General features: G+C 42.3%; 1 protein-coding gene across 2 annotated transcripts in view; it reads right to left on the reverse strand.

Annotated features, from left to right (window-relative positions):
- The window catches only part of PDE10A (phosphodiesterase 10A), a 380,239-nt gene that overhangs the window by 171,575 nt on the left and 185,218 nt on the right, over positions 1-23,446 (reverse strand). The window contains exon 1 of one of the 2 annotated variants that reach the window (XM_065057592.1): positions 15,775-16,831. The exons of the other annotated variant lie outside the window; for it this stretch is intronic. Within the exon in view, the coding sequence (XP_064913664.1) occupies positions 15,775-16,615 (841 nt within the window). The 5' untranslated portion in view covers positions 16,616-16,831. Of the gene's footprint in view, positions 1-15,774; positions 16,832-23,446 lie in introns of those variants that run through there. 2 annotated transcript variants of the gene reach the window in all.

Below are 23,446 nucleotides of genomic sequence, written 5' to 3' on the forward strand. Positions count from 1 at the left end.
AAAACAGCACAAGAAATTAACCATAACAAAAATACTTACCACTATTTTTAATAATAGAGCCATCAGAGTACCATTAGGACACAGAAAGATGGGAACCTCTGCAAGCAGTCATTTTTGCTTCCGTATCTGCATACATAAGTAAATGATAAAGTGCCTAAAAATTTCTACAGAACAACATCACAACAACATTGTGCAGGTCTGGCTGAATTCTGAAAATAACACTGCGATCAAACTGTCTGTACACAGGAGGGACTTTTTTGATAGTTGGTTGTCTGGTTTTTTTAATTGGCCGTATGCTTTCCCATCCCCTATACTACCCTTAAATACAGCAAAAATCATAGTTACTAAGCACCAAACCTGTCCTCTACTCCACTGCTATTGATCCCCACTGAAATTAAGGATAGGCAAGTATAGCTAAGAGAAGACTCTTCACTTTGGAGTGTTCTTGAAGATTTTTCCGGTCACAAATTCATTACACATAATTATTCACTCTACAAACTACTACTAAGGTAAATTTCTGTGTGTTGTATTCTAACAGCTGTGACAGGATAAAAACAATTTAGGGAACCGAAGCATTCAGACCAACCACTTATGTAACATGGAGCTCACATTCCTCCATATACTGTGATAACTTACTTTTTCTTAAGTCAACAGAGAGGAAGCCATATGAAAAAATAGCAAGACAGTATAATTTTACAGAGGCCAAAAACTAATATTCAGAAGTAGTCACTGAACATTTCTGGTTTGAATCTTTGAAAGAATACACAGCATTTGTGCAAGTGATGAAATGCAATGTGATTAAATGAGCCTTGAGACAAAATAGTTAAAATAGTATGTAATACAGCAAAGTGATTTGGTTAAACAGATACTGTTGCAGCAGACAGGATCAAGGTGATACAGGTTTAACTCAACACATTTTAGTTTCCAAGATAGACCAAAACAATGCATCTTATTCAGAAAATATATTCCTGACAGGAGTAATACTCATTAGGTAAATAGTTAATCTATTGGAAGAATTGATCTATGAAGTCTACCCAGCTTTATGCATCTAGTCCCTCTTGCTCTACCAGTTATGTTGATCCCCTGTTTTAGCATAGTCTACACAAGAAGAAAGTAGAAGTCTTGTTGAAATCAGATGTGGCTGTGCTGTACTTCAAAATATTATGTAAAATACTCTTCATGAATAAAAACTTTCAACACTGCTTTGAGGGACTGATGTCAGAAATCAGACTCATGAAGCATGAACAACCCATTACAACAAAAGATCAAACGATAGGAGTAAATATCACATGGTAACCAAAATCAATGACAAATCTTGCATTAAATGGGGCGAAGCTGCGATTTTGTTCTGTTTCCAGGAAACACAAACGCATTACATCAGTTGAGATGCACTTCCCATCATGATGACTCAATTGCAGAGTCCCTTGTTAAATTACACTTAAGAAGGAAGAAGCTACTGAAAACATCATTGACCTCTCACCCTAGAAGCTATGTATCTCTGTCTTGTGCATAAAACATTAAAAAATTTAGGAATCCAAATAAATTGGAGCCATCATTAATAGAACTTCAATGCTACTGAAAGAACTAATAAAGATGCAACAACAACAAAAGTCCAAATGTTTAGCAGGTCGAAAGAAACAAGACACACAATTGTCTTAATGGCTTTTCAGCCACAAAATTTGCTTCTACAAATACAGTTTGACCTTATGACTAATTGCAACCAAATCTGACCCAAAATATATGTATCAGATGAGTTCATGAAAAGCAGCAGCTAGAAAGACCACAGGGACACAAACAAGTGGCCGCTAAAGGAGAAGTTCTGCCCACCTTGTGAGATGGCAGAGGTTCCAGGGAGTACAATGGCCAGGCAGAAAGAAATGAGAGGAAGAAGCAAAGAGAGAAAAAAAGGCAGCAGGAACATCCAGACTTCAGATCTAATACCCACTGAATTGCTTGGGGTTTAGAGGTTATTTGTCTTTGTTTTACTTAATTTGACTTGTTCTGTTACAGGTGCCAAGTTAACCAGATTCCCAGTGTTTAAGTAGAAAAACAGTGCAAGCAAATTAGCTGAAAATATGAATACATATAAAATAGGAGAGCAGCACTTTGGGTGGGGCCCAAATTATACATTGCTCCAAAAAAAGAAAGTAGTATGGCAGTAAGATAACAGTATTTGTATCATAGTGTTTTACCAAAATTATTCATGAATACATAGCCATTTTTTTTCAGAGCAGCATTGTTGCCAAACAAGTGTTGGATGGAAATAAACTGCTAATAACTAAATAAATAAATGCCAAGCCTGAATTCAAAATGTTCGCTGATCTCTGCATCACCCGATCAGTTGTTGAAACTGAAGGACTAAACCTTCACATGCAGATTTTGACAGCAAACCACTATAAAAGATACTAGTAAGTAAAGGATCACCCAATAGCCTCCAGCAGTACAAGACAGGAAATCGCTGTTACCCACACTCCTGCACTTAACTGACAGTGTTTGTGCAGAACAGCAACATAGGAAAGTAACAGCAACCACTATCTAGACCAAAGACACGTTACTTTACAATCACTGTACAATTTTAAACATGCTTATCTATTCCTCCTTATTTTCACCCTATACTGACACTCCTCCCAAAAAAAACAACAGTAATTTTGAAGTTCAAAAGCTTTTAAGTAGTTTCACAAAGACTTCACAACTGAAGCAAAGATGCAGCTGCAAATTCTCATGCTCAGAACTGATAAATGAGCAGAAAACGCCAAGAGCCCGGAGAACCACCAATTGTAAATACATCTGAAGGATATCTTGTCTTCTGTCTTTCATCTTTTTTCTTCCCCCAGACTTACTGATGCTAGCAAGGTAAACTTGTTGTCTCTATTTTTCTTACAATTTCTCAACAAATATAATGCTATTTGCTAAAACAATAACTCTTCCCTCAATTAAAGTTTATCTTAGGAAAGTGAAAGCAGTAGAAGTAGATCCAATCAAAACCAATCATTACCTCACGTCATGGTTTTAATACAAGCACATTTAAACTGGTTTCACTGTTGGCCTTGAAGAGAATGATGCACCATTATGTTTTGCATTCAAAGCTCCTACATCTCCAGTGTCTGGGAGCTGTTTACAGAAAAAGATAAACATAAGAACAATTTAAGTCACAGGAAGCTATAGCAACACTCTCTTTGGATCACCAATTCAATGTTGTCTGGCAGAGGTATCCCCAGATTAGAAGCCAGGTCATGAAGTCTCATTGTGGCTCTGACATTTTTCTACTTAGTACTCACTCATCTAATTTGAAATGTTTTTCCCAACTGCTTGGAAAGATGGCAGAGGTGCCTGTGTTGTCTAAATTTTAAACAATCTCCTGGTTTAGAAAACTTCCAGGTTTGCTGGGAGAACTAGTTTGTGCTTACCCAGCACTTAGTGGCAGGGCAATAGGTGTGGTGGATATTGTTATTTCAGGTTATCTCCAATCACTGACACGCACAAAATGAGTAAATATTCTTGTACTTCTGTCTAAGAGTCTTTTACTGCCCTGTAGTAAAAAAAAAAAAAAAAAATCATGATCACAAAACTTTCATATAACCACCACCAGCAGAAAAGCTCATAAGACAACTAGCAATTCCACATACTGTGGAAGGCCTTCACTATAGAATTAGAAGGATTCAGTGTTTGCTAAGAAAAAACAAAGATACCATGTAATACCTCCTATCATCAACACCATGCGCATTCCAGGCTGGGTAAAGTACTGGGCAAGCAAAGCAAACGACATGTGAAGGAAACAAAAAACAAAGACACACAAACAAGAAAAAAAAATAAACAAACAACACCCACAACAAAACCCACACACACAAACACCAAACCAAAAATACAAACACAAAGCATGCAAGCAGAGACCTTCATAAAGCTGACTTCCAAGATGGTAAAATCTACATCACATAAATCACGTTATTTCCTTATTTCCTCATCTCTGAAGGACACTTCCAACTTCACTAACACATTTTAAACACTCACTTCCAGTATATTTTCAAAAGTTCAGGAATCCTTTAAGGCATGCATCATCTCCCTTTTTAATCCTGGTCTGTTTTAATTGAGAGCAGGTCCTCAATCTAGATCACCATGGAGCCACACAAATGTTCCTACACAAGGGAAGAGTACGTAAGTAGATGAAAGAGCAGCCTCAAGGAGGAAGAATTAGGCCACTTCTTTAAACAGAAGGTTTAGTTTATGTGAACTTTGAGTGACCATGAAACTGTGGTGAAACTGTATCAAGCACAGCCAAGCTGATCTATGATGAGCTGCTGATGAAAGGCATTATCAGCTTCCAGCAACATGCTGACATGGCTTGTTATCCCAACAGCACTGGAGATTCTCCAGCTTCCACACTGAATTTATTCATAAAGTCAACCAGCAGAAAACTTACCCTACACCGGAGAGAGTCAACAAGCACCTACAATCTCCTGTCCCTGAAACAGTTTGCTTTGGAGTCAGGCTTGTTCCAGCATTAAGAGACAGAAAGGGGAAGCAAGCAGCTGTAGCAGTTTATGCCCTTATTGGTCCTAACAGCCTTTTGCAACCTGCTTCCAGAGGTTACCAGCATACAAGTAAGACCCAAAATCACTTCTGCAGTTTGATCATCAATCACCACAGCCTAGAGTTCAATACATTATCAGAATTTAACATCACATGCACCAGAGGTTAGGAAGCCAGGCAGTGCATGTGAGCCTTTCTGCTGCTAATTCTGCTAAGCTGGTGGTAACTTCTAGCAGAGCAGCACAGGTTAGGGATCTCAGCTGCCACTAGCAGACCTGACACAGCTCATCTCTGAGAAGTCTAAAACCTACCAAAATAATATTTGTTTAAGCCAATATAAAAGTGTTTATACAAACTTCCAAATTAGTTTGACAACTCAGTTTTAAGTTCCAAACTGAAGCTCAGCACAGGACATTTCTATATTTAAAGAAAGCTTAAGTCACTTTCCAATTACCAGCTTATGTTTTAGCAAAAGGATTTCAATATTACAATATAATTCAATATAACTGTTCTCATGTTCACTTTTTGATTTTGATATATACATAGCAGATTTCAACTTCTTTACTATTCCTCCCTTCAGCTTCATAAGCACCAAAAGAATTGTTGTCAAACAAGCAAAACAAACACCCCCTTTTACAAGTGCTTGGGTAAAAGCATTTCTTGGCACAGCAAAACAGCTAGTTGCTTTGATTCAAATTCACATTGTTAAAACAAGAAGCTGTGAAGAGCTAAGAGAGCAGTTCAACAGCCAAACCAGAAGGCATCAACTGCAATATCTCCTTGTAAACAGGAATCAGGGCTTGTCATGGACAAGTAAGAGGTCACCATCAGCAAAGTAACCCGACATGGTGATGTTAGCTGTACTCACAACATACCCATGGCTAGAGCCATCCAAGACTATTCACGTTAAGAGAGGCAGAGAAGGGGCATGTGCTCTACATGTAGTCAGATTTATGCTTTAATAAGCTGTTAGAAAAACCAGGAACAAGGTAGATAAGTTATTAAATTACAAATAAAGCTTAAAAACAAAAAAGTACACAGGGTAGTACAGTAAAACTTTCAGAGTGAGCTAGTAAAATAATGGTAAAAGACATGGCCAGCTGGCATACACGAGAGATTGCCAAATAGCAGTTGGCTGATCAGTGAAGATAATATTAAGCTACAAAAAGTGAAGAAATAAATTAAAAGGTTATCTGTTACTACATTCAAAAAGTAGGTAAGAATCACCAAGCACTATTTATGTTGTTACTAAAAAGAGCAAAAAAATAGAGTTAAGCAAAAAGCAAACACTGGTGATGTCATAAAGAAAAATATCCCTCACACTTTAAAAAAACATAATCTTGTACTTCAGTGAAATCTTACACTCCAGTGAAAAGATTTCTTCAAAATTCGGTGATTTCCTGAGAGAGATTTACATACCAAATCTTTCATCTATCCCAAAAGAAACCTCTCAGAGTTCATAAATCGCTTTCCCTATAAGGATGAACATTTTCCTCTGTTGTAATAACATTCCTTTGAGCAATAAAAATGTTACATTTCTCTAACCATTCCAATTTTCTCCTTTTTCTATTTCTGATTTCTACCCCTTCAAGACTACTGCCATAGGCAGATAAGCCTCCATCATTTTTCATTACCATAAAACATGTGATATTACCACACACACTTCATTCATCCTTGTCAACTTACAAACCCAGTGTCTTCCCACTCCTCTATGAACATGCATTCACAAATTTTAACCACAACTTTTAAGAAGCCTTACAAAGCAGTAAGGTGAAGAAATTCACTAGAAGAACTTGGTCTGTAGAAACAATTTCTGTCCCGCTGCCACTAACAGCATAAAGATTCCTCTCCTGGTCCATATGGCTTTGTCCCTACGTGAATAAATAAAGCAGCCCAGAACCTGTTCTCTAGCCACAAAAGGGCATGACACAGCTTGAGTCCACAAAGCTAGTCTTCTCCTTACACCAGGTCAGAAGAGACAAGTACCTTTCCCACTGCCTTATGGGAACAGTCCCTTCTTTGCTTTCTCCCAGTGCACATGCAGGCAGCTAGACATCAGTCTAAACCGGACCAAGGAGCACACTAAAAATTAAGCAGAAAAGACAGGGCAAGAGCTTGAGCCCACATGCTCTGTGCACTTAGTTCAGAAGTATAAGCACTGCATATAGCTCCAACACAAGTCCATGAAAGAAACAGGCAATTGACAAGCACATTTCTACCCACCAACAGTTTATGACAACACACCAGATTATCCTGTTCTCTGTACCACCACAACAGCTAAAGCAAAAGTTGTAAGGGGAATGCACTGTTCTATAAACATTGGAGACCACGGGTCACTCACAGTCTCTGACCTCTTGAAAGCACTTCTCAAAAGGACATCTCTAATCCCAAGACCCTCTTGCATTCATAATCATGAAGACTTAAGATTCATGAAAAAATAAGCTTTTTAAGGGTAGTTGTCTCAGGAGTCTTCACTGCTGAAAACTCAAGTCTGAGGAAACAGGAACAGAGAGACACATCCACACAAAAGCGATTTGCTCCCAAGCACAAGACGTAGAAGCCTGGCATGGTGAAACCTGAGCACACTGGCCAAGGCAGTGCCTGTTTTGAGAACAGATGAGTTCAGTTTCCTGTTACATCAAACAGTAACTTTCATCAGCCCTACGCTTGCTTAAAAAAAAAAAAAAAAAAAAAGCAAGTAAAAAAAACCCTCTACTGACATCACACTTAGGGCTGGGCAGACAGTAGCAGATTAGGAAATACAATGAGTCACTGCAAATACAGAACACATAGCAAGAGTTTTCAGACTGCCATGCAAAACTTAGCCTTACAAAAAAAAAAAAATAATATACATATATAGGCAATACAGCCTAAACAAACTACATCACAAGAAAAATAACAGCAGCATACTGCCTTCACACAACCAAAGCAGTAGAGGAAAATAAGAACATTGTAAAAAGGACAGGGTAAGACACAGGCCCACTGCAGGAAGAAACAAAATCAACACAATCAAGCAATCAAGAAGGAAGCAACAGCTGAAATAAGCTGATGGGTGGATAAGGATGAAATAATATTAACCCGAAAATACAGATACAACTGAAAGAAAGAGAAAGCCATGAGAAGAAAGCACAGGCAACAAAGCTATGTTCCAAGAAAGAATTCACTCTGGAGAAGTTGCCAAGGTATCTGTATGTGCATGAAAGAAAACCATAATATAAACACACACACACAAAACCTCACAGTGTAAGTAAAAGAACGAGATATCATAAACTTAACTGCTATGTGTTAGGGAAAAATTATTAGCGAAATATTAAAGCACATGACTTTTTTCTTTTCTTTTTCCAGAATAACTCAAAGACCATTAGTAGAGAGGGTAGTAGCTTTACAGTTTCTAAGTAAATAAAGTAAGATGCTACAAAAGAAATAAAAGGAAATAAAAATTAGGCAGTGAGTAAAACTACAAAAGAATACATGAAATGCACACTTATCCACCCTTTCAGCCTAATCATCTTATTCTCTGAAGCAGCAGAACATCCCCAATTTGCAGAAATGCTATTAAAATATTTAGGGCAAATAAAGTGACATCTTCCCTGCTAATTACAGAATTTCCTCACAGAATGAAGCAAAGTAAACAGTATTATTAAGGTGAGCATGGCAACGCTTGCCAGCAGTTAGAATTATCAGCTCTTTTGGGTACATACAGATCCGAAGGATTAGAGATGCGAGGTTTCTGTATAAAGTTGTTAGAACTTTGGACACAAAAATTTTCTTTCCTTTAGTAACTATTTGTGCCTTGACATTTCGGGGATTTCTTTTTGATGCAAGTGGAATGATAAAAGGAAGAATTTAGGAATTACTAACAGCTGAATAAACTTTGTTAAGAGAAGCACAACTCAGGAGCTAGTTGATAATGCAGAAACAAAGAATCAGATCAATAAGTGCTAATGCAAGCATTAAATCTCCACAGTTTCCCGGTAGAAGGTGGATTAACTGGTCTCACATCCTGACAGCATCTTCTTTGGGTCCCAACATCAAAGTAGATGAGATTACTCTTACTCCTTCTATGCTAAGGTTTTTTTTATTATTATTTTAATCAGAAACTACTAAAATGAGTATGAGTTCTCTAAAGGTAGTGAGTGATATCCAGAAGCCTTCTCTTTCAATATTGAGTCAGAACTACTTTGGAAAGCCTTCAAGTGATACAGAGACCTCAATTCTAGTCTTATTGAGCCATAACCCGAGGGAATGTCAGGAAGATGTGCCAGGGGAGGTTTAGGTTGGACATTAGGAAAAGGTTCTTCCCCCAGAGGGTGCTGGACACTGGAACAGGCTCCCCAGGGAGGTGTCACGGCCCCAAGCCTGTCAGTCTTCAAGAAGAGACTGGACAATGCCCTCAGACACATAGTGTGAACTGTGGGTTGTCACATGCAGGGACGGGAGCTGGACTCGATAAGCCTTGTGAATCCCTTCCAACTCAGGACTTTCTATGATTCTGTAAGATTTGGTATCTCTTAACGATGTGACGTTTTAAAAACCTCACTCACACAGACTAAAATTTACTATCCACATGTTTTCTGAAAGAATATGAAATTTGGAAAGACAGTATTTCTTCTTCTTAATGCCACCTATTACAAGGTGCTTAGGAGCTGGGAATTAAGCAAGCTCTCTGTGGCGATATATCACTGGGAAGAAGATATATAAAAAGAACACTGAAATAAATAAGTTCCTTGTAAATATGTAAATTATACACTTTTTTGAACTAATTCATACTCTTGCCAAGTTTTTTTTTCTCCCTGAGAACATAATTACCATGCTTCTATGTTGAAATAAAGCATTCTCAGTGTGCTCTAACAGTAAAGATTAATTCATCTATTTACCATAAAAATTTAGAACTTGTTAACCAGATTGTCCTTCTACTGTGCAAAAACAAACACATCATGAGCATTTTGGAATGTTCATTTGTTAATAAAGTCATGATTGTGAGTCTGTTACCTGCTTTTTGAACTGTCTCATTTGACTGTGCAACGCATCAATGCATTGTCTGGCATAGCAGAAGCCAAAGTCCTCTATAAACATCAGCCAAGCTGGTTCCTCCCACACTAATTGTGGCAGCTTGACGTGAAGTGACAACAAAACCACAGAAATACAATGCTTTCTCACAAGTGTTTAAAAAGGGGATAAGGGGAAGCTCACCTCCCAGGATGAAAATCCTGTTTCCTCACCTTGAAACAAATCAGAAAGAAAAGATAGCATCTCTTAATAGAAGAGGTCAAAGCTGAGGCTTGATTCAACACAGTTGCCATGTTCAACCACATCAACTTTTCACATCCCACGAGATAAGCGAGGCTGAGCTCTAACAGCCTTCAGATGGCAAAGGAAAAAAGTGCTGGAAGGAGCTGTCATTCAGTAGGTGGCACTTTCAAACTGACAGGAAGAAGTCAAGTACCAGCACAAGTGAGGACACATTACATAGCAAAGTCTGGATCTTTAGCAGAAATATAAACAAGAAATATTGCACAATTTTAACCACAACTGACACCCATGGGAATGCAATGGCCCTGTTTCAATAGCACATACAACAATCCTTGTACATAACCTCTGAAGTTCCTAAGAATTACAATTTTTGAGTGCTATATATATTTTGGGTTAAAACTGCTGTATACTACTGCTGTATACTAACGTAGTAAAACCAGTATCCTAAGAAATAATGCATTACATCTGCACAATACTTCCAGTGGAGCCTTGTAGCTAATTATGTACATGTTAGTCAAACTCATTATTGATTTTTCTTTGTTTAACATAACAAAACATGGCATAATTATTTTGGTTTTGCCACAAGTGTTCTTCAAAGGTCCATAGTAAATATGTTACAATATATGGAACAGATAACTAAATCTTTTAGAACAATACCTGAAACGCTATTCATGTTAATATTTACTGGTAAAGATGTGACTCATCTACCAAAATATTCAATTGCTTTTAGAGTTCAAATCAATACATGGTATAACAAAAGTTTGCTCCATAAAACAGGTATCAAATTTTCCATTCCTGCAAATAGCTTTATTAACAATTACAGGGTTTTTTTGCATTTTAAATACAGATTGAAATCAATACGCGTTACTGCTCATTTGATAAAACAGTAAAGGAAGAGCAGGTTTAGTAACGAAGTTCAAGTACAGGCACTTGTAATTGAAACAGCCAGCAGAGGGAGTATAAAAACAAATTTTTATATATATATACACACATATACATATATATATATACATACATATATACGTATATATGTATATGTGTATATATATATATATATACACATATACATATATAATCTTTTTTTTTAAAGCCCTTCTTTTTATATATAACTATTAACTTATGTTCTTACTTTTCTTTTAGATTATGGCAATAGTGCCAAAGTGTAAAGACTAGAATACTGTAAAAAAACAACGAATTTTGAAGTATTAAACATAATGACTTGAAACTTCGATACTTTTTAAAGTAGTGTTAAAAAACAGCTCATATAAGCCTCACCAAACTGAAATATGATTTCAATCACAGAAAAGGTTAACATTGACCAACAAGCTGCATAAGCCATTTCCAAGTTATAAATACACATATACCCAAACTCTCATTCTTATTTTCTGAATCTAAAATTAAATTCATTATTTGAGAACATTGAGAGAAATTAGGTATAATCTATTTGTATTAGAATACAGCACAAAAATGTCAAAACTGAACAAAAGGTACTGTTGCACTGTGCTGTACAAGAGGTGATGTAAAAGCAAGTAAACCAAAAACATACTCCAGATCATTCAATGAAATTAGCGTTTACATGACTGTTTCAAAATCAAGTCACTAAGTCATGCTGAAACAAAACCTTTACACTTCTGGGTTTTCACCATGTCCAGCTAATGAGTATGGCTTACACCTAAGCAAAAGAAGGAAGGGACACGAACAGGGTAATCCAAACTGCCACCCTTGTGTTAGAACCTTCAATGAGCTGCCATCCTCCTTGCACAAGTGACAAAAAGAAACTACCTCCCAACTCACACTATCCCACTGTACATAGTCACACCTTCCACAGCCCATCTTACTGAGTTAGCAGTGAAAGCGTTACCTCCTTTCTCAAGGCCTGTGAGTGCTGGGTACCCCCAAGCCATCAGGCAAACATAAGCAGCAGAGCTGAGGAGTCAAAGGGACAGAGGATTAGTTATTTCAAAAGTAAACTGCATGCCTTGTAGAAAACCATTTGTAAAAATATCCCTGACTACCAGAGACAAGCCCTCCTTCACTGTTAACTGCTTCTGCCCCCACGGTTTCCATTCCCTCTCCATGCCATTCCATGCTGTCTGCCCTATGCATTGGTCCCTCTAAATACAATGGCAGCACTTCAGACCAGAATAGATGGTGTTCCTATAACTTATTGCAAAATGTCATATTATGAAATAGTAGCCTGATGGGAGTCTCTAAACAGTATCACTTAACATGATAACAATACACCGCTTTAGTGACAATTTCACTTTCCATTAACACGGAGCCAGAATCCCTGGAGTGAAAACCAGAGACAATTCAGTTTTCTACATCAGCATCTAAGTTTTAAGTATGATTTCATTGTAAAACCAAACCCTGTCCATCTTTACACATGAGATTCATTGCTGAAGATCAGCATGTGGCTTACAAAACCCTGATCACAAGCAATGAATACACAGACTAGGAAAAAAAAAAAGTCAAGCCAAGAATAACTTTCCCATTAGTGCAGGTAACAGAAATACTTTTAACTTTATTTAAACCTTAATTGCTATTTTATTCTACAACTACAAATCTTACTACATCTACTCTTTCTTAGAGCATTACTCAGAAAGTTTTAGCAACTGGTACACGAAGGTGCAGAATAAACTTGCTGCATCACACACACACACAAAAAGCCAGATAAAAGGTAACTCAGTATAAAATACCAATATAGTGATAATACTCTGAGAAGCAGAAAGCCCCCATGCTGTAAAATACTCATACCTGTGAGTAGACTCATGAGTCACAGATAAAATACAGTATACATGTGCAGCTTCAGAGACCTTGAGTGTAGAAGGAACATGGGATGGTCCCCTGAAGGTAAGCCATTTGACAGAAACCTGGAATATCTGACAGCTTGCGGTATCCTAACTACTGTAGAACTCCACTGGAGAACTGATCCAGCACGTTAGACACTAAAAGTTTCTAAAGACACTATGTTATGCAGCAAATTACAGATTTTAAACAGCTAAGAAAAACAACACAAAGTACATACATATAAGCTTCTCAAGTCTAGTCCAACACTTCATTAGGAATCTTAAAACAAAAAATAGCCAGATATGGCAGAGAGTATTGCAGAACCTGAAATATTAATAATATCAAGAACCTTCTAACAAAATCCTGACTAGAGAGCATGCAAGCCTAAAGAGCTGAGAGGGGAAGAAGAACATATCTCTAGCAATTTCATTGTTTTCCAGTCCTGAGGATTCTGTTAAGTCACTTTCAAATCTCCATTCCAAAAGAGCTCATCTCAATTCTCCTCCCTACAGAACTCGTCAGTTTCCTTGTAAAAATATTTGGACCTTTTTATCTTTAAAGGAGATCAGCATATATATGTATAGACATATGATTACAACCTAAAATACAATTCAGGAAACAAAAGCTATGAGATGCAGTACATTATCTTCATTATTCTACATGATCTCACCCTCCTCAAAACAATAATAGCCTTTCGGCTGCAGTGTAACAAGGACTGCGCACAGTACTGCAAACAGTTGGACAAGTGCTCTTTGCAGTAGCTGCACTGGAACTGAATAGTATCTTCACTCCCCTCCACTTTTTTCCAGCCCAGTTTCCTAAGGAAATCAGACTTATGCAATCATTTGGGGAGGGAGGGAAGTGTACGCATATGTATATACGCACACACGTGGACGTCTGTCTGTCTGACCTCACTAATACCTTTTGAGCCCATTGGCCAATTTCAATCATATTCAAAAGAGCAGAGATATCAGACATTTAGGTTCTTGAAAGTTTCATGAGAGCAGGCTGCAGAGCACGGAAAAGCGTCTCCACAGAGAGAGAGGCTGTCGTCTTAGACGTCAGTAAACTCACAGGGGAAAGAACTGTTCTGCTCCTTTCCTGCCTGCAGGAAAATCTTCAGTCAGAGGTCACAATCAGCCAAAGATGACCAGGTTTCTTGTGTTCAAGAGTTCATAAAATAGCTTAAGTTGAAGTCACCACTGCTTTCAAAATGGTGTTTTGAACAGAGCTGATGTTTTTCTATGTCATTTTTTTTTTCTTCTTAGAGTGGCATAGGAGAGAATTATACTGCATGACACATTCCCCAGCTTGGTCCTTTACTCCCAAGACCACTTATTTTAAAACATCAGAGTTGTACCTAACACAACAGCTTTCTACCCCTCTCAAACACAGAGAAAATAAAATCTGGAAGAGCTTAGGATTCCCTTCAGGCCTCAAAACTAAACAAGTATGCTGCTCTGTAACAATCAACTATTGAATAAAGTTTCAAAAAGACAACGCAGCAAACGTATAGTCATCTTTATTCACCTCGACTGCTGAGCAGGACAAGTGCTACCACGCTCACAGCTGTCTTCAGCACAGTAGCCTGCAAGACGACAAATAATGAGGTTTCAGCTGACACCTCTACAGTTCTTCTCACAACCTCCCAAAATACACACTTGCGAACTGTGTGCTATTAACCTACATTCAAAAAGCTACCAAATAAAAGTATGCTAGAAAATTAAGATGCAAGTTTACAGACGCTTTAAGGCATAAATTTATTATTTAAGAAACTGTCACAAAAAGAAGAAAAAAATAAAAATCACAAATAACCACAGCTGATTGTGGTCACCCTAAGCATCGAAATATTGGGCGGGGGGGGGGGGGGGGGACACACCAAAAAAAAAAAAACAAACAAACAAAAAGACCCCAAGCAAACAAAAAAAAAAAAAAAAAAAACCCACACACAAAACACTGATTTAAAAAAAAAAAAAGGAAAAAATAGTATTTCAGCCCTAATACTTGCTCTGCTTGGAAAATCATTAATTCCATGACCAAACTGATCAGCCCATTTCCCGGCGGGGTGCTGGCGCTGAGGGGCTGGCGGGAGGGCACGAGCAGCCCGACACCGAGGGGTTTCAGCCCGAAGCCCCGGCCGCTCCAGGGACGTCCCACGCTGGGGTCGCCTCCCGGCGGGGCGCGGCGTATCGGCGAAACGCCTCGGAGAAGGGAAGGCGGCAGCAGGCTCGGGGCAAAACACCCGAGGGGGAGCCGGGCCGCGTCCCTGTGAACGTGGAGCTTCTGCCATGTGAAACCCTCCTCCCCCTCGCACAACCCGCCTCAGCGGTTCGGGCTGGCCAGCGGCCGCCGCCGGGCTCCCCCGGCCCAGCGTGGGGAGAGCACTCGCCGAGCTCCGCACCGAAAGGCCGAGCGGCTGTTCTCGCCCCACACCCGGCACGGGGCGAACGCGGCCCCGCGCCTTTCCCCCGCCTTTGGGCTCGGTGGTAGCCGGCAAGGGTTTCCTCGCCGGCAGCGGAAGAGGCTCGCTGCGGAGCGCCCTTTATAGGGCACCCCCTGCACCCTTTATTCCTCTTTCCGCGCCAGCCCCCTCCCAACAAGGAGCACATGTTTCCTCGCCGGCTTCTCGCCCGCCTTACAATGAGCCACGGCCAGGGGAAGAAGGCACCCAGAACCAAAGCCGGATCAAAGCTACGGAATTGGCAGGCGTGTGGCGGATCTGACAGGGGATGCAGGAAGAAGCGGTACATTTCACCATGTTCGGTCCTCCGCCGCCGCTTTTCTGTCAACCACCGATACCATAATGCTTCCTTATTGCTACTTCAAGTAAGTAGAGGAGAAAGTCTCCATTCCCCTACGTATCATGCCTGAGAAAATGAAGCATGCACCAAGTAAAAAGCTGACACACATATACGTAGCTATCTGATGCCGAAATGATGCCCAAGGCGTTAACAGCCAGCTCCCACAAAGAGCACTCAGTTACACCGAGCATCCCCTTTGTCCGTGCATCCTCAATACACACCCGGCCGCTCCTCTATGCGTCCACGCACGCCCCACGTATACGGCCCCTTTGTGTCTTCGCCTTCCCCCCACTCACAAAGAAATGCCCTTTCCTCGAGGCATGCACCCAGCCTCGGACACAGCCCTTCGCCTTCCCCCGAGACACGCGTGACCTGCCGCCGGGCACAGCGCTCCGGTACCTACTTGTGTTCAAGAAACAGTCCGTAAACCTCCTAAAGCAGCTTGCAGAATTAGATCCATCTTCCATGTCTGGCCCTAGGAGCAGGGGAGACGAGAAGGAGAATAAGGCGCCTCTCTGCCGCTGCTGCCGCCTAGGAGTCCTGCTCCCGCCGGGGCCGTCGCCTCCTCGGATCCCGTCGCCGCGGGCTGCTGCTGCTGCAGCACCGAGGGAATCGCAGGACCACGGGCCAGAGGCGGGTGGAGAGAGGAGGAACCGGGAGTGGTGCAGGTTACCGCCGGCTGCGGAACGGAGCAGCAAGCTCTGGATGGAGAAAGGAGAGAAGAGTCTCCTCCTGCCGCTGCTGCCTGGATGGGCGATCAAGTGAGCTGCTGCTGCTGCTCCACCAACATCTCTTCCTCCTCCTCCTGCCGCTCTCGCTGCCTCTCCTCCTCCTTCCCTCCCTTGGAGACTTGTGAGGTTAAAGGAAGATGAGGAGGAGAAACGAGGAGGAGGCGGCAAGAAGTAAAAAGAAGATGGAGAAGCGGAGGAAAAGGAGGGGATTGGAGCGAGGAAAGGAGCCGCTGCCGCTCTGGGGACGATGCTGGCGGAGGCGGCGGAGGAGGCTGTCCCTGCAGCACGGCTCCTGCTGCTGCTGGTGGTTGTTAAGAGGAGAGAGAGGGAGCTGCAGGCAACCGAGCCGCCTCCAGGAGCGGGGGGAGGAGGAGGAGACCCGCCGCTGCCTCCACCTCCGCTGCTCTGGCCATGGGAGTGGAGCGAGCGGCTGCCGGAGCCGAGCTTTTCCCCGGGTGCTGCAGCCAGGGGGGCCGAGGGGCGGGATAAGATCCGCTTCTCCGGGTTGGACATGCTTCCGCTCTTCCCTCCCTTTCACGGTAGTTTAAGGCAGGACGTACAGGAGAGGTACCAGAATAAAGCGAAAGGGGAAACCGAAAAAGGACGGAGCCAAACGAGGGGCAAGCGTAGTTCGGTCCTTCGTTCCCTCTAGCAAACCCCGGGCAATATTTCCTCTGCACCCCAGCTTCCCGCCCTCATAAAATCCTCACATTTCCGTTCCCCCTTTAGCCGGAGGGAACAGAGCGCTACTGACCGCCAAGCGGCTCCGATCCCCTTTCAAAGTCCTCTTTTTCTCATGCTCCCACCTCGCATTCAAAACAATAAAACGGCAACAATCTGTATTTTCTTCGAGAAAGGCAAATATTGCCCCGTATGTTGGTGCGCGTCTGCACAGAGGCAGATAAAATCACTGCAGTGCCGGTTCCAATACCAGCCCCGGCCGACAGAAAACGCCCACGGGCGGAGCCAGCGCTTCCCAGGCTGCCTCCCTCCCTTCCTCTCATTACGAGGCGCGCACACAGGAGCTACAATACAGCGCTTACCTAAAGGCAACGCAGGGAGAGGCAGCGGCACGAGAAAAAGATCCTCCCTATGCGGCCTGATTATTTTAAACAGATATTTCCAGCCACCGAGATCAAAAGGCAGACGCCCTGCGGCGCCCGGGACGAAGGTGCCAGGAAACTGACCCTCTGTTTCCGTGGGGTATCAAACCGCCGCTCCCATTCGGAGATGCACAGTTCCTCCCGATACCCCGCACCACACGTGTTTTCTTTGAGCCCTCCTTCCCCGCCCGGCCCTCCCCAATCTCTACTGGGCACAACCGCAGCCACCTACCCCTCAGCCCCAGCCCTCCAAGCTGTCCAACTCCCCGAAGGGGCTACCTCAAACCCCAGCCTCAGGTGCGGTGTGGCTCCTGGGCCGCCGCCGGCCTTGCTCCACACGCACACCCGCGGAGCCCGTCGCGCCGGCCAGCCGCCAGCCCGACTCCGTGACGGGGTTCCCAGGCAGGCGGCGGCCGCGCTCCCCTCGAAGGAGCGTTCCGCCACCGCCGCGGGCCCCTGGGCCGACGCCTCGCCACCCCGCCCCGACGGCCCAGCCGTAGCCCGCCCGTCCCGGCGCCCCGGCGGGCCGCGCTACGGCGTCGCTCAGCAGGGCAGCCGCCGGGGGAACGCCCGACCAAGGGAAGCCCCAGGTCGGGCTTGGAACGGAGCGGACCGGAGGGCTGCGCTGGAAGCCCCCGCCCCACGTATTTCGTTTTCTCCCCAAACTCACTCTGCTATGGGCGCCAGCCGCCGCCGAGAGGCGGGCGGGGAGGTCAAAGTCTGACCGGAGTTTACCTCCACGGCAAGGAAGAGGTGAGGACATCTCCAACCGGCCGCGGGGCTCCCCTCAGCCCGGCTGCGGCGCTTCCTTCGGAACGGGCCGAGGGGCACGCGGTCGTTGGGGACCCGTTGCCCCGCGCCATCTGTCAGCCTAACGGCACCCGGGGCAGCGGGCAGCCGCCGCCGCCGTCCCGGGACAGCCTCTCCCCTCGCCTCGCAGGCTTGTCAGCGCCGTTAACCGGCGGGAATCGTTCGTAAACCGGGCGGCTGGTAGAGACCGTGCCGCCTCTGCCCTTGCCCTGAGGCGGCGGCGCGCACCTGCCCTCGCCTCCCCCCCACCCGCGGGCGGCTGCTGGGCAGCGGGACTGTCCTCGCCTTCAGCGGGGACTCTGGACCACAGATTCTACTGCCCGAGCGCCGAGCTGGCAGCACCCGGTCCCTCCGGGGAAGCCTCGGCGCCAGCTGCCAGCGCGGGGGGCATCTCCCGTGGCTCCGCTGCGGGGTCGGGCGGCCCACGCTGCACTGTCCCCCCGCCTCGGCAGGACGTTCCGGTCGAGGCTCCCCCTTCTCAAATACCTGGACGGGGCGGAGGGGACGGCGCTTCTCAGGTAGACGGCCGGTTCCCACGGTGCTCCCCCCCGCCCGCGGGCGGAGAAGCGGTTGTGGCGGCGGTGCCCGCCCGGCCGGGGCTGCCGCCGTGCCCCTGGCGGCAATTTTTGTTACGGTGCGGCGGGGACCGGCTCCTTGGCGGCGGGGAGACGCCGCACGGCAGCACCGGGGCTGCGCTGCTCGGGGGGCCGGGAGCAAGTACCGCGGAAACCGTTGCAGATATTCGCGGGAAAGATGTTTCTTTTGCTGCTGCCGGCGGGGCAGCCGAAACTCGGGAGATTCTGTTTTCTTCCTCTATCTTCCGGGAGATGAAACCTCCGCGTCGTCCGGTGCGAGTCCCGGTGCTGCGTTAGCGGGTCTGCGGTCCCAGGTGCCTGCGGGAATCCTCATAGAACGACGGCGATCTTCTTATTTCTGTTCAAAATTAGGCTCTTTTCTTTCGAATTTCGACTCCTGCTTTGAAAACAATATAAACCTACGCTTTTGGTTTTATTTTTAATCGTCGAAGCACTTTATATATATTTTTTCAGGACTTCTGTTAATGCTAGAATACACACTAACTCCAGTCAAAGTTAGTCTTCGTGTATCCCTGTGAATCTGGAAGGCTGCAAAATCAAATGTTCCGCTAAAATTATAATGCTTTCAAATTAAAATGTGTTTTCAGCTAGATGAATGTTCTGTAACAGTAAGAAACAATCCACAGAGTTTGCAAAAGGTTTTAAATGCCAAAAGAGATCAAAGACTCTCAATAAAACCCTAAACAAACCCCACTCAAAAGAAAACAAACTCAGAGAAGGCAGTTTTTACTAAACTGTTTTGATCTGCATGATTCTTTAAAAGTGCTGTTGCCTAAAAATCCTGAACTAAAATACAGAAAGCTGCATCTGCTTCTCTAATTTTCTTTCAGTGTATTTGACTGTATCAGAACAGTTGAATAACTTCAGTTTCATGTATCTATTTGTGTGAGGTGCTTTTATTTCCTTAAGTCTAACCGTTATTTACTTACTTTACATTTAGAGCTTTTCTCTCATAACTGCAGCAGGCTGACTAGAGATCCAGCAAATACTTAAATTCTCTGAGAAAAAGCTTAGCTAACGGAAACAAAACTTTAGTGAATTGTGTTTCATTGTTGCAACCTGTTTGCTTAGCAATTAACAACTCCTTATTAGAAAATCTCTTTTACTAAAATATTTGCATTGAATTAGATAATCAGATTGAAATGACTGACAAAAAGCAAGAGCTATTCACCTGAAAAAAATGAAAGGTGCTCCTCTAGACAGATTAGTTCCAAATTGTTCTGTCAAAATCGACAATAAATTACTGAAACTTTACATCGTCAATTTATACTTGTAGAAATCTTGTTTGACTATGCCAGTCTGTGCTAAATTCCTCAATTGTCGTTCATCCTAAATACAGTTGTTCAAATATCACTGCCTGAAACTGAGTATCTGTGTATTTATACAAGGAATGTGAAATGTGTACGTATAAATATGTATGTATATATTCAACAAACCAGAAAAAATACATTTTGATTTGTGAGAAATCATCAGATATTCCAGACAAGCAGTTTTTAGGTTAAGAGTTATTTGCAAGCTGTTCATCTGGTTATTATTCATTAGCCATTCGCAATTCATACCTGATTCATCACCTGCTTCTTGGCTGGGTAAGCAAAAGCAATTGCAGAAGAAAAGTTAGATGACAGTGAAAATTAATTTTTAAGCTCTGTGCATATATATAGATTTGCAGACAAGTCAAAGATACTTGGTGGTCATCTCAATACCTGAGGATAAATTAGTGGTGAATCACATTTGCTCATTCCCCAATGTATGTGTCAATCTAGGTTTACACTGCTCACTCAGCTCACGACAGTTTCCATTGCCACCGAGCGACGATGTCACTGATGCCACTGTGGTAATGACCATACATCCATATCATTTACTGGAAAAGTCTCACCCACTCCAATAGGAATTTTTGATGTGAAACAGTGAGGTTTGCTACATCATCCCCTCAAAAAGGGATTTTAAAAACTCTGAAACAGAAAGAAATGCAAATTAAAATACTCCGATCCATCCACTTGTACCAAGTGCAAGGGTTCTGCCATGAGGACATTGTGTCAGTGCAACAACAAGCAAAACTTGTTGGTTGTATTTGCATGGGTAAATGTGATTTCACAAATTTAGGAGTCAGAGCGCTCACTGAAGCCATCAGGAGGTCTAGCATGCATCATACTTACATGAACAGGCCTTGTTTGAAAGCAGAAAATAAGCCTGTTTGGCAATAATTTGATGATATTAATCAAAATACTTGAAGGAAAGCATTGTAGGGAAAGAGTAAAATCAAGTTATAATGACGGTTGTTGGGTATCAAATACACCTTTCCCAGTTCTGACTGCCACATTTTAAGAATAACAGTGACCCATTTTTATCTGGTCCCACTCTTTTGCCTGGTAAATCCTCTTAGCTCACTCATCATCTTTATATTATGAGTCCCCTCCATTATGTATGATCAATTCTTTACAAAAAAATAAGGAATAAGACAGATTACGGAGAAAGTGAGTTTAGAAAAATGTAGGATGATGGCAGTAGAGGAGATGATGGAACCAACCACCTGAATGTGGGTCAGGCAGGAGCAGCTAAAATGAAATACAGAGAAAGCAACCTGCTAGAAAGGTGGGATTGGGGGGAGCAAAAGCATAAATCCAGCTAAAACCCAAGCTCTAGAGCTCAGTAAATACAGCCCCAAATTAAATCCTTTATGGGAAAGTCCTGTGCAAGTTAATAAAAATAATTGCACTTTTTCTAGGTATTTTCTGCTAAATGATCTTACAAAATATAGTATTTATTACCCAGATACTGAATTACCATCACAAATTAGACACTTACAGAAAATACATTGTTTCCTAAAGCCTTTTTCTATAAACCTTTAGAGTAATTTATAGGCAACCCTATTTCATAAGGGATTCTTTTTACCAAGGGTTACTCTCAAATACTGTACACATGCAGTAAATTTGTCTAAAGGGAATGTAACAGCCATTTTCTTTGATTCCCACAAACACACTTTTGCAGAAGCCACTTCTTTTCCACAATAATATTAATGATGAGTGTTGATAACATGCTAACGTATGCCAGCTGCCATCTTGAAAGTGGTTTTGTGAATTACCTAGTCCAGATGCAGAAGAAATACTGTGAGATCCAAAATGAACTGCAATTTGTTCAGCAAATCGAAACAACTTTTTTTTTTTTTAAAGTAGTCCAGGTTTGTTCAGAGATAACTAGCATACAGAACAAACAAACTAACAAAACCAAATAAGTATACAGTTTGCTTTCAGTAGTTTGTCCAGCTCAGCTTATGTCACTTCACTTTCGGCTCTGCAAGGTGACAGTTGAAAGGTTATGCTACTGGAACTACAAAAACTAAAAGTTCCTCTAGACATACTGTGTTATATGATGGATGATGGTGGGTATGTTAATAAAGCTATGAAGACTGTGTCTTTTCCAGGAATTTTTTCCCTTTTAGAAACACTCAAAACTATGCAAAGTTTTCAGTATTATTTTTCAGGGAAAATTTATAACTATTTATGGAAAGAAGATGTCTCAAGCAATTTTTAATCACAAATTTTTCAGGTAGACATATTACTACATATTACATTGTAATAAAAAGCAAAACGTATTTAATTTCAAAAGGGAAAAAAAAAAACTTGCGTCAATGTACAAAGGGAAATATCTACAATAACTGTACTCAGATTAGTTTCCTACATAAGACTACAAAAGAAGCTAACGAAAACCTTATGATGCCATCTACCATTCTGTGCTGTCCTGTACTGCACAAAGATCAGATATGTATTGGTTTTATTTAAAGGGCGTTCAGAAAAGGAACCAGCTGTTTGGGCTTAAGTTACTTTTGTTAAAGCAGAGGACCTCCCCCATTCAGATAAACTGTCCTCTAAATAAATTAAAACTCCAGCAGCAGCTCTCTTTACCGAGATGCTATGTTATAAACCCAAAGCACTGTAAACACTATAAGCCAGGGTTGTCAAACTCATTTTCACCGGGGGCGACATCAGACTCGTGGTCGCCTTCAAAGGGCCGAATGTAATTCTAGAACTGTATAAATGTAACTACTCCTACATATATTTATATACACATACGTATTTATTTATATATTTATATATACATTTATACAGTCCTAAAATTACATTTGGCCCTTTGAAGGCAACCATGAGACTGATGTGGTCCCTGGTGAAAATGAGTTTGATGCCCCTGCTGTAAGCTCTTTGATACAAAGGGCATCTTTTGAATTATGTCCAGCACAAGAGGATCCTGGCTTGGGACCAGAGCCTCTTGGGTAGTAATGAAACGCACACAGCAAACGATGTAACAGTTGGCATTGTAGGCAACAGCACTGCTGTTACCTAACACTGTTGGAATAGCCATTTTTTATTACAAGAAAAATAAATAGAGTTATGAGGATTTTTGTAATTTTATCTTTCTGTTTTCATAATGAAATCTAGAGTTAATTTATGATAGAAGAACGTTGTTATAATTTGCTATCTGCTAGAGACAAGTAAGTTATTTCAATTCTGTGTTTGACTGGAACATAGAAAGTCTAACCTTTACATGAATTAGAGTTGCTTTATAGGTATCAAATTTAAGAAAAATCAAAAATCAAAAGTTAACACTGACTTAATCTTTTACACCTTCACCACAAGTTGTGGATCTTGCTAGCATGTAGCACAGACCATACATTGCTACTGTCACAACGAGGATGTCAGCTTTCCCCAACAACTCTCTTGCAACCCCCTTCTTCACTTTCCCAAATTTTCCAACCACTAAAAACAAGCAGACTTTTCCCTAACATGGTTCAGGAAAAATCCTGTTGCCCCATCGCTAACAAATTATTTGATGGAACTAGC

This window comes from Columba livia, chromosome 3 (genome assembly GCF_036013475.1).
Source record: "Columba livia isolate bColLiv1 breed racing homer chromosome 3, bColLiv1.pat.W.v2, whole genome shotgun sequence".
Classification (NCBI taxonomy): domain Eukaryota; kingdom Metazoa; phylum Chordata; class Aves; order Columbiformes; family Columbidae; genus Columba; species Columba livia.